The 11,468-nt window shown below is 41.6% G+C and overlaps 1 protein-coding gene across 1 annotated transcript in view; it reads right to left on the bottom strand.

Moving 5' to 3' along the window:
• Positions 1-10,991, bottom strand: part of jak1 (Janus kinase 1) — a 48,152-nt gene extending 37,161 nt beyond the window's left edge. Inside the window, exons 1-3 of the mRNA XM_083648464.1 lie at positions 10,637-10,991; positions 739-956; positions 147-270 (exon numbers count right to left, since the gene is read on the bottom strand). Coding sequence (XP_083504590.1) covers positions 147-270; positions 739-949 — 335 coding nt within the window. The 5' untranslated portion in view covers positions 950-956; positions 10,637-10,991. The remainder of the gene's footprint in view (positions 1-146; positions 271-738; positions 957-10,636) is intronic.
• Positions 10,992-11,468: the final 477 nt, after the last annotated feature.

Raw genomic sequence — 11,468 nt, 5'->3', positions numbered from 1 at the left:
TAAAATATCAAATATTATTGACATGCACGTCAATCAGAAAAATGTCTTGATCTGACACGATGATTTTTCAGCGACAGGCTACATGACAGAGCTGGATAATTATTCAAGTCCTACGTAGTCCAGATCTGTTGTGATGCCATTCTTACCGGATGCGATAGTGCAGCTTGATACTGGTCTCTTCTGTGATCTTGAACTCGTGGTTCGGGGGGTACCACAGGTCATTGGTCTCGTCGTACAGGGAGAACAGGTTATGGCACAAGGGAGAGATCGCTGAGAAGAGAGGAAGAGAGATGGCAAAAAAGATCCATGTTGAGAGCAATTTCATCCTTCTGTTTTCAGGCTGTTGTCTAAAGCTTTAAAGACAATATTTTTTCGATGTGTGTTTTTTTTGTTTTGGTCGGAGTGAAATGTTCTATGGTCTCTCCCGATTCCATAGCTGAACCGTTCTGGTTTGACAAAGTAAAACTATTTTTATAAGCATTTTACGAAATGTCTATGGGAAAATAAATGGCGGATAAAAATCTCTTGTACAGTGCTGAGCTGAAGCAGGAAGTAGGCGGGCACTTTGCCTCTCTATTCGGTTTTTCAAAGAAACATTCGATTTCTTTGCTGTCAAAATTGCCAAGATAAGAAACAGCATTGGCTTCATTCGATAACAAAGTGTAAAAAATAAGCAGAATTCGCATTTTTTGTTGCATTTTTTTACCAACTGGAGAAAAAAACCAGGCAGTGACTCACAGCATTTCTTGGCGGCGTCCACGCAGAGGTCCTCGGCAGTGTAGCAGTCTCTGAAGTACTCCAGCCGCTGCACGTCTGGCAGGTAGAAGTGGATCTCCAGGCCGCGGAGAGACGAGGCCGTGGGGGAGCAGGAGAGCTGGGCCCTCTTGCTGGACCTCCTCATCTTCCCACACAGTTGCCTGCTCAGCTCCATCACCCACAGAGTTGGCATTCAGACACTAGATGAAGACAAAGAGAGAAATAAGGTTGGTCATCTTATTATTATTACCCCTTTAGCACATTGATACCTGATGCAGCGTTTGCGTGTATATCCCTCATTTGTGTGTGTATCCCTTTAAGACCGCGAACCGCGTCGCGCGGTTCGCGGTCTTAAAGGGATACACACACAAATGCTGCATCAGGTATCAATGGGTTAGCTCCTGTCTGCAATGCTTGTTGAGTGAGGATTTCATTTGATGTACTTCAGAGTAAACGTTCAATCTCATTCAGTTTGGGGCACAAAATGGCACAAGTGAAAGAAAGGCATGCACAGTTTCTTTGCTTAGTGCTTATTATTTCTCTGAGGACTCTTCTGATGAAGGAAAACTCATCTTGATGCTCACTGGACTGACAAAACCAACATTCTCTTTGTTTTACTACTAAAGATCAGAAATAGTTAGAACCTATATTTACATTGTAAGGCGCTGCAAACAGTAAGAACTCTGAGGAAGTGGGTGGGTGGTGCTGGCCTGGGTAGTGATCAGATCATGAGCAATCAAAGATGTGTGTGTGACGTGTGTGTGACGTGTGTGTGTGTGTGCGTGTGTGTGTGTGTGTGTGTGCGCGTGTGTGTGTGTGTGTGTGTGTGTGTTACGGTGAAGAGAAATAGAAATTGATCCTGTGGTGAGCTGAGCAGCAACAGTGATGCTGTTCACATCTGCCTGATGATTCATAGCACCATTACTGCGTACGACCCATAGACATAAATAATAGGTACTACCCCCAAAACATGTGTGCATGGACGCGCACGCACGCACGCGCACGCACGCACACACACACACACACACACACACACACACACACACACACACACACACACACACACACACACACACACACACACACACACACACACACACACACACAGTGATGATTTCACTGGACCCAGATCAATGAAATTAAATTATGTCAATCATACTCTTAATATACGTCCTCTACTGTGCTGATGACATCAACACAAAGTCTTGGTGGAGATTCACCTTCATGACTACGATTTTCAACCAGCTTTGTATCATGACAACATCAGTAGTATATCAGAAGATATAATACGTATAACTGAATCATTTTCTTCCCCATTAAAGTCGAACTGAACCTGTTCATCACGTGCATATGAGTTCGTTTCAGACTGAAAAACATAGTTTGTCTAAGATGACAGGTTGAGAGGCGGGTCATAGTATCATGTCCATGATTTTATTTGACAATTCTGGGGACTGGATTGGGCTTTGGCCAATCCTGGCGTGTTCCGCCTCCAAATCGAGTGGGATTCAGTATGTTGTGGCGCTCACCTCGGTAAGAGCCTTTTGAAGGGAGGAGTGGAGCTCAGCGAGCCGCAGGCAGCCAGCTGCCTTCGTGTTGCCGAGCGGAGAGTGCAGCACGTCGGCCTGGAATCTCCGAGGTGCAACCCCTGACAACCAAGCTCTCGGATGCGCGCGCCATTATCGCTGCTATAACGATACGATATCCCTGGAATGCGCGTTTTAATGAGCCAGTTACATTTCTTTGCATTCTTAGAGATTATAGTTTTTGTTTTTTATCCATGTTTCTAACAATTGGCCAAGTTAGTAGTTAGTTTATGGGATATGAATTCTGCCAGATGACAGGCACTAGGCGCCATTTTCTACTTCATTTGGAAGAGAAAATTATCCAGAAATGAAGATTTGATTGACAGCTGCATGTCGTGATATGATTGGTTGAAATGGGGTAGAAATTTGATAGTACTAGGTGACGTCAGCAAACTGTACATTACTGTTATCAATGAGATCTTGAAAAACGAACTTTTGATGTGAAAAAGTGTGAAAAACTAAAGAAATTAGATTGTTGTGATTTGTTTTGAATACATTATTAAATAGGTGCACTGCATACCCAGGTATTTGAACTAAAAGAAAAGAAAAGTCCTTCTTGGGTTCAGCTCGACTTTAAGATGTTGTTTAAAGCATTTCCATGAATTTGCTGAGGGCCCCCTAGTGCCCCCCGCCCCCACTTTGAAAAGCCCTGATGTACTGTAGACAATCTAGTACTGACTGTACTGTACTACTGACTGTTCTATAGTACTGACTGTACTGTACTGACTGTTCTATAGTACTGACTGTACTGTACTGAGTGTTCTATAGTACTGACTGTACTGTACTGACTGGACTGTAGTGACTGTACTGTAGACACTGATGTACTGGAGACAATGTAGCAAGATGTTTTTGTTGGCTGTGAATCACAATGAGAACCACAGCAGTGTTTTGGCCAGCAGGGTAATCAAGTGACATCATATCGATGATGAGTCATGCGTATCTCGCCCTGTTTGGAAACCAAGCTATTGTCCTCCTCCATCAGCCCATCACCTCCACTGGCACAGCTGAGCTGAGCTGAACCCCAGTGCATTCTGAAGAGGTCATTAAGCAGTGTTTCCCCTTCCTTCCTTCCTTCCTTCCTTCCAGCAGTCTTCTTGGCTCTATAAAAACTCCGTCCTTGACTGTCGGTCACAGAACAGTTCCAGTGAAGCACATGGGGGCGGGGCCAGGCCAGCACTGAATGTGAAGGATTTCTCCCATGTGTCTGGTAGGGTCAGGATGTCAAGAGGACTATATGTGCCTCTAGTTTACTTTCACTATTTGCACAGGGGGCTTGTCAGGTTCTCAGGATCTGGGGAGAGCCGAAACTGGCTCCATGCTTCCTCCGAGACATGGGCAGTTAGCCAGCCGCTTCTTTTCACCTGACAGGGGAAGCTTCACCGGTAGGACATAGCACGTGGGAGGATCACGCTATTCCAACGAGTTCCCCTCCCTCCGAACAGGCGCCCCCGAACGACCAGAGGAGGCACCACTTCAGCGACGAGGATATTGCATGTTTTGGTGAAGGGGGTTCCTATATGAAGGAAACCCCCAGGGGGCACGGGGAGAACATGCAAACTCCACACAGAAAGGCCCTTTTTGACGACCCCACCCGGATCTCGAGGACATGCGGACGGGCACGCACTGCTTCAGCGCTCACAGCGTCCCAGGCGGGACTCGAACCCAGGACCTTCTAGCTGTGAGACGACAGCGCTTACCACTGCGCCACCGTGCCCCCTGTGTCAGTGCTTTTTAAGATGAGCTTGCTCAATCTGCTTTGCTTGGAACTTGGTGACAAACGATAACAAAATGTTGACACGTTTGTTTGAGTTCCTCAATCAGTCTGCATGGTGGTATTACAGTACATACACACAGTCACAACAGAGAGAGAGTTTCGTTGTTTGTAAGCTTCTTCTTTTTTCCTTTTTTTTTGCTATGTGAAGATTCTAAATGATTTGATAAATGAAGACAGACAGAGACAGACAGACAGACAGACAGACAGACAGACAGACAGAGACAGACAGACAGACAGACAGACAGAGACAGACAGACAGACAGACAGACAGACAGACAGAGACAGACAGACAGACAGACAGACAGACAGACAGACAGACAGACAGAGACAGACAGACAGACAGACAGACAGACAGACAGACAGACAGACAGAGACAGACAGACAGACAGACAGAGACAGACAGAGACAGACAGACAGACAGACAGACAGACAGACAGACAGACAGACAGACAGACACAGATAGACAGACAGATACCATAGATGAATGGATGAATGGATGGATGGATGGATGGATGGATGGATGGATGGATAGTAGGGGTAAATGAAAGAAGTAAAAAGAGGTTGATAGAAAAACATGCTACAAAAGCATCCATACATCATTTGCACTTTTAAAAGACCAGTAATTTGTAAACAACACAAATCTAATGTGCACTTCTAACGTTTTTATACATTACAACTTTAAGATTTTGATGATGGAGGAAAATGTGAAAATGTGATGCTAAGTTCCAAATAACGCTTCTGTCAAGGGTCAAAGAGCATGAGCAGCTGATCCCAAAAGACTGAATGGCTGAGTCTGTTCACAACCTGCTCACAACACAGTGAGGAAACAGCTCTGTTCACAACCTGCTCACAACACAGTGAGGAAACAGCTCCAGCCTCCAAACACAAGTCACACAGGTAACTAACTAATGCATGTGACCTCAAACACTAACTGGCATCAATGGACACTGGACTGACTCACATCAATGAACGTTGTTGGTGTCTTAGAAGACTCACAGCATCAAAGGCTGTAGCAGAGAGCTCACAAACTAGCGCATGAAGCAGGCTACTCCCCCTTGTTCTGTTCACAGCACCTTAGGCTATAGCATTAGCCAGGTATAGTAGGATAGATGTCTTTCTTATGAGTTACATCATCTACCAACTGACATTTCTCCCTTTTTTTATTCCGCTGTACCTCCTTGCTCATCGTTCCTCCTGTTCATCTCATATGAAGTTCTTTATATTTCATTCATTCGTTAAATGGGGTGCTCTATCTATCTCAAGCACTTCCTTGTGTCCTCCTCCTGTCAAATTATTCCACTTGCTAAACCTTAACTGACAGCGATGATAATTGAAATTGTTTTGTGATGATGACACGTGTGATTCTCAGCTATAACCATGACTAAACAGAGTAGCTCAGGAGGTCTAGCATGACTAAACAGAGTAGCTCAGGAGGTCTAGCATGACTAAGCAGAGTAGCCCAGGAGGTCTAGCATGTACGTATCTCCACTCGGACATGTGTCATTTCTCATGTATTGCTTTCTTGAGAAGAGCATTTCAATGAGTCATCATCAGTAGCCTATGGCTGCTGCGGTGAGTCAGTCAGTCACTCGGACAGTTTCTCAATCTCCCTCTCTTTCCACACTTCCCCCTCACTACATACATACGTACATGTATATACAGTACGTACATGTATGAGACCATGGTCAAAATGATCTAGAGATTGATTGTAGAATGGAAGCAGCAATGTCAAACTGAAGAGTGAGTTGACAATTCGGTCTGATATCAGGCTAGATTTGATCTGTACAAAGCTAGCAGATACAACGGTTCCAACCCAGACCCACATTTCTCCTCCGATTCTCAGGAGGGGCAAATCGGAACTCTTGTAATCGGAGCCCACATTTACTCCGTTTGGAAGTTAGGCGCCTTTTTGTGGGTGGCCACATGGTGTCCACTGCCCTCCCCCCCCCCCCCCCCCCCTTTAGACCAGTGGGCACGGAAAGTTCATCAGTTCTAAGTTGGCCCATGACCTACTTTTATACAAAGTTTTGTGCAAATCCGTTCATAACTTTTTTGAGATACCCTGCCGACAAACGGAGAGACAAACAAAAAAACGGGGGCGAAAACATTTAATTTAATTAAGAGCTAACGGAGTTAGCTGTTAATTCAAATATGCAATTTGGGTGCAGTTAATTAGCTTGACTTCTTCCCAAGTCGTCTTTGAGAGAACGATCTTCTCATCAAACTAATCGGCTCTGTACTGTAGACGCAATGCGCCGTTGGGCTTTCAAGTTCTTGTTGGTCAAATCATCATCCGATGATTTGGAATGTTTTGGAATCATGCGTGGGCAGTAAAGTTAGATATTAGGTCAAACGCGTCACGGAGGAGACAAGAACGCACAAGAACACATATTGATCATCAGCCATAGGTTTTCGTTCCAACCAAACACGACACCAGGTGATTTGATTTCACTGATTAACACTAGAGTTGCCCGATATATCGGCAATCATATCGGTATCGGCTGATGTTAGTAATTTTTTTAATATGTCAGTATTGGTCCGATGAGCAAAATAACAGCAATATCAGCTTTCAGTATTGGCCAAAATGTGTATATTGAGAGCAAACAATGCTGTGTAAATCTATGATTTATGGGCTTCTCCAAATGTTTTGCAAATAAATGCATGTTGAGACAGTGTTTAGATGTGTTTTTCAGTCCAAAATTTTATTATTTTTTTACAGAATATATCGACATCACTAAATATTATTGGTTATTGGCCATAACAGCAATGTTAATATCCGTTAACGATATCGGCCAAAATGTTCATATCGGTGCCTCCCTAATTAACACACCTTCAACCAGAGCAGGAACAACATATGAGTGAAATCACCTGCTGTAGTGTTTGGTTGGAACAAAGACCTGCACTCTCCATGGCACACGGTGGCCTGACTCTGATTTAAAGCTTACCATCTTTATTCTAATGAATTGATTCTGACCTTTTCCATAACACAGAAAAATACATGAAACAGCAAGTTATTGTTTGTTTGGAAATATTACATTCATCTTTACAAGATCATTGAGTAAGGCAATTCAACTCAATTTTAAATCCCACTAAATTTCATTACCTTACTTATAGGGAAGGGAGCCTATGCACAAATACGTAAATGTTAGACCCAAAACACTTTAACTTGGAGAAAATATTTGTAATCATAAAACTATATATATATATATTTTTTTTTATCACTTTATTTCTCAGTTTTCACAAAAACATGGATGTCACGAAATACAAAAGTGTATGAAAACTCTTTTTCTTTTTTCCCTCCCCCCTCCCACCCCCCACCCACCCCATGGGGACTGACAAAAAAAAAAAAAAAACTACAAAATAAAAACAACTACAACAACAACAATAACAATAATGGACAGATGTGTGTGCGACTGTGCGTACAGTTATTTGTCTCACAGTAAACCACTTCTTCTCTGCTGCTATTAAACACTGCTCTCTCACAGTTGGTCAATAATATATTTAATAAAGGGTTGCCATATGCTATCGAAATTATACTTAGGCCCTCGTACAGCCAATCTGAATCTAATCTTTTCTAGTTTCAAAAATTGTAATGTATCTCTGATCCAGTGTTTAAAAGAAGGAGGGGCAGCCTGCTTCCAATTTAATAAAATGAGTCTCCTGGCTAAGAGTGTGACAAAAGCAATACAGTTGGACTGTGCCCTGGGGAGGTGATCGTCTTCACACTGGATGCCAAAGATGGCTGTTAAAGGATTTGGGTCTATTGGTCTGTCAAATATGTTAGATAGGGCTTCAAAAATGGAGGACCAGTAACCTGAGAGCCGTGGGCAAAACCAAAATGTATGAGCTAGTGTCGCAGGCGAGAACTTACACCTACACCTATCAACTAACGGATACATCTTTGAGAGTCGGACTCTAGACAGATGCAGCCTGTGTACCACCTTGAATTGAATTAGGCCGTGCCTGGCACACTATTGATGAGGAGTGTATTCTTGAGAATATGTCTGACCATTCAGCATCCGTGAATTGTACATTCAGATCAGCCTGCCACGCCTCTCTCAACACCATAAAACTATTTTTTAAGAATTAAAATTATGCTCATCACTTTCTTTACATTTAAATCTGCTATGACAGGTGACAGTTTATGTTACAGCCAGATTTGGAGGGAAATACTGTGGGCAGACTATACAGTAGGCTGCATGATAAAGCAGCAATGAGAGGTTGTCTAAACACAAGAAAAGGTCCACTCAGTGATATTATTGAAATGTAACGATGCACCGATATTAACATTTTGGCCTATACTGATATTAACATACCAATATTAACATTGCTGTTATGGCGGGTAACCGATATCGATATGATCTGTATAAAAACACATTTCTATGATAATAAAATGTTGTACACACTGAAAAACACTGTGAATTTGAAACATAATTCATTTCTTTATTTCCAAAACATCTGGAAAAGCCCATAAATAGCCTATTAGATTTACCACATTGTTTCCTCTCAATGTGAAAAATTTGGCCAATACCATAACCGATATCAACATTGCAACATCGGACCGATGCCGATGATTGCCGATATATCATGCATCCCTATTGAAATGCTTATCAAATATAACGGCATGTTTCCAATGCTGTTAATACTGTATATCAAAGTAGTGACCTGAAATAAATGCTACAAAATAGTAGGGATGGGCATTTCTAGCAAAAACACTATTCGAATTTTCGCTGGCCAAATTCGAATTTAATTCGAATTTCGAAAATAAAAATAAAAATGTAAAAAAAATAAAAAATGTTTTTTTTTTTTTTTTTTTTTTTTTTTTTTAAAGAACATGTTACATGACATTGACATTTTCGAAAATAAAAAACAGTTTTGACAATCATGAGTGGTTCATTAAATATTTAGTAGGCTCAGGTCTGAGTGCCAAAGGGGTGCCAAAGTCACCCCCTCTCCCTCTTCATGGGATTTCATCCACCATTCATTTTTCCATAAACCTTGCTTAAAATGCTTATAAAAATTGTTTTACTTGCTCAAACCAAGCGATTTGACTATACTTAGAATCAGGGGAGACAATGCAACATTTCACTAAAAAAAAAAAAAAATTTTTTTTTTTTTTTTTTTTTTTCGAATTTCGAATTTCAATAATAAAAGTCGACCTTGATAATAACAACGATTATTCGAAAATTCGAAATTCGATGCCCATCCCTACAAAATAGTACCAAATGCAAAAGGTATTTCCTTTTCAACTGAAATAAACCTCTAAGACTTAAAATGCCTACAATAAAGGTTAAATTGAAATAACTATAGTCTATCTTTAAATTAAAGTAATTGATGAGTAATACAATCTGCCATTATTCTAAATTAGGTATGTGATATGTTGATGTACAAAGGGTTGTGCCCTTTTCTATTTTGTTGTCCATTTTTGTGGACTGCCATTCTTCTCCTATGCACCTGTCACTGAGACTCCCTCTCAGGTGTGCAAAAGCTTTCTTTACTGAATGTCTGATTTGATTCAGGAACTCCGTGTGTGTGTGTGTGTGTGTGTGTGTGTGTGTGTGTGTGTGTGTGTGTGTGTGTGTGTGTGTGTGTGTGTGTGTGTGTGTGTGTGTGTGTGTGTGTGTGTGTGTGTGTGTGTGTGTGTCCCAGGACTTCCCGTACCTACTCATCACAAGAACCCCCTAAATCGAAATTCATGAAGCCACATATTTTTTGTCCCCCATCTGAGGAGATTTCTCCCCATTATTTTTATTATTACATTATACATTACATCATTACATTATTATTACAGTATTATTACTATTGTTACTATTATTATTGTTGTTGTTGTTGTTGTTGTTGTTATTATTATAGTTAGATATTATTTAGGACAGAATTTGTACTGTAATATTAGGTCGAGGAGAGGAGATAGCAGTGAAACCTATGATGAAAACAGTCATTATTTATTGTTATCTGATTGTGCGAAGTTCCAGCAAATGAATACAATCTATTTCCCTTGGGTCGGGGACCCTCTGGAGCACTCTACTGTGTAATAGGGTAGTTGTTGCAAAAGTGTGTTCCAGGACCAGGAACCAACCATCGTTGGGGAGTTCCAGACAGTGGGTCCCAACAATAAGAATATACCCTGACTGCTATCTCCCCACCTATATTAGACAGTAAATGTTATAGGCCTATAATATAATTCAGTACACAGTCCACAGACACTCCTAACAACATTCTTATCGGGATAAAAAATCGTATGTAGTACTAGTGGGTTTGTGGTCCAGTGTTCCTGGCATGAAAAAGGTTTGTAGCCCGTGTGTGTGAGACGGCCCAGGGATGCCAAGGATACATGTAGTTAGTTGACATTAGCTCGCTGCTACTATTAGCCGAATTAGCTCGTCCAAGCAACCAGAAGCAGATTATTGCCGTTTAACAACAAAGGAGAATGACAGTCAAGCAAGTAACCGCTATGTGTGTGTTTCAGTCATCAAAGGACAGAAACAGTATCAGAAGTAACGTTTTAAAGGGGTTAGGTACTCACCTAGCAAGCTTAGCCAGACAGCTGGCAAGTTACTTCCGACGTTTCGTTTTGTACATTAGACTCTTGGTCCGAGTCGTATCTCCTCTCTAACGAGATGGAAAGTATCGTTCGCTGACTGTTTGTTACCAAGAGACCTCAGTAGAAAAGATGTGCAGTGTCCCCAAAGAAGAGTATTGGCTATTTCCAAGCAAGTTCTTGTCGTTGTAGTAGTCTGGTACTAGTAGGATAAGCGGAGACTCAGTTTTCATCTCTCTTCCTGACAAGTCACGTCCCTATTCCCGAAAACAGCGCAGTAGCTGCTCTTACAACACGGCAGCTGATTGGTTGCGCGGTCCATCAATCAATCTGACACTGTTTTATTGTTGGTCTATCTGTCTGACACTAGAGTGAGACGCCCATGCCCGATACCCCAGTGAATTAAGAAGATAATTATACAAATTGGTTGATATGATCGTTGTTTTTCGTTGTTATTTATTGTTTATTGTTTATTTACTTTTTTATTTACTGCAATTGTTTCTTTTCTTGTTGTCTTTTTCCATTTTTCCTCCTAACTTTGTAAAACAATTTGTAACTCTTTAGCACTTTGAAATTGTTGCTATTATGATTGTTGTTGTTGCTTTCGCTGTTGTTTCCGTTTTTGTTGTTAATATCACAGCAAAACTGTGATACCACAGGAGATAAACTCACACAATGAACTTGCTGCTGAGTAGCCTAGCAGACACACCAATTTTCCATTGGGGGGTAGGGGAGAGGGGGAGAGACAGAGTGAGTGAGAGAGAGAGAGAGAGAGAGAGAGAGAGAGAGAGAGAGAGAGAGAGAGAGAGAGAGAGAG

Source organism: Poromitra crassiceps, assembly GCF_964638095.1.
Source record: "Poromitra crassiceps genome assembly, chromosome: 12".
Classification (NCBI taxonomy): Eukaryota; Metazoa; Chordata; class Actinopteri; order Beryciformes; family Melamphaidae; genus Poromitra; species Poromitra crassiceps.
This window is presented reverse-complemented; position numbering and strand designations above follow the sequence as displayed.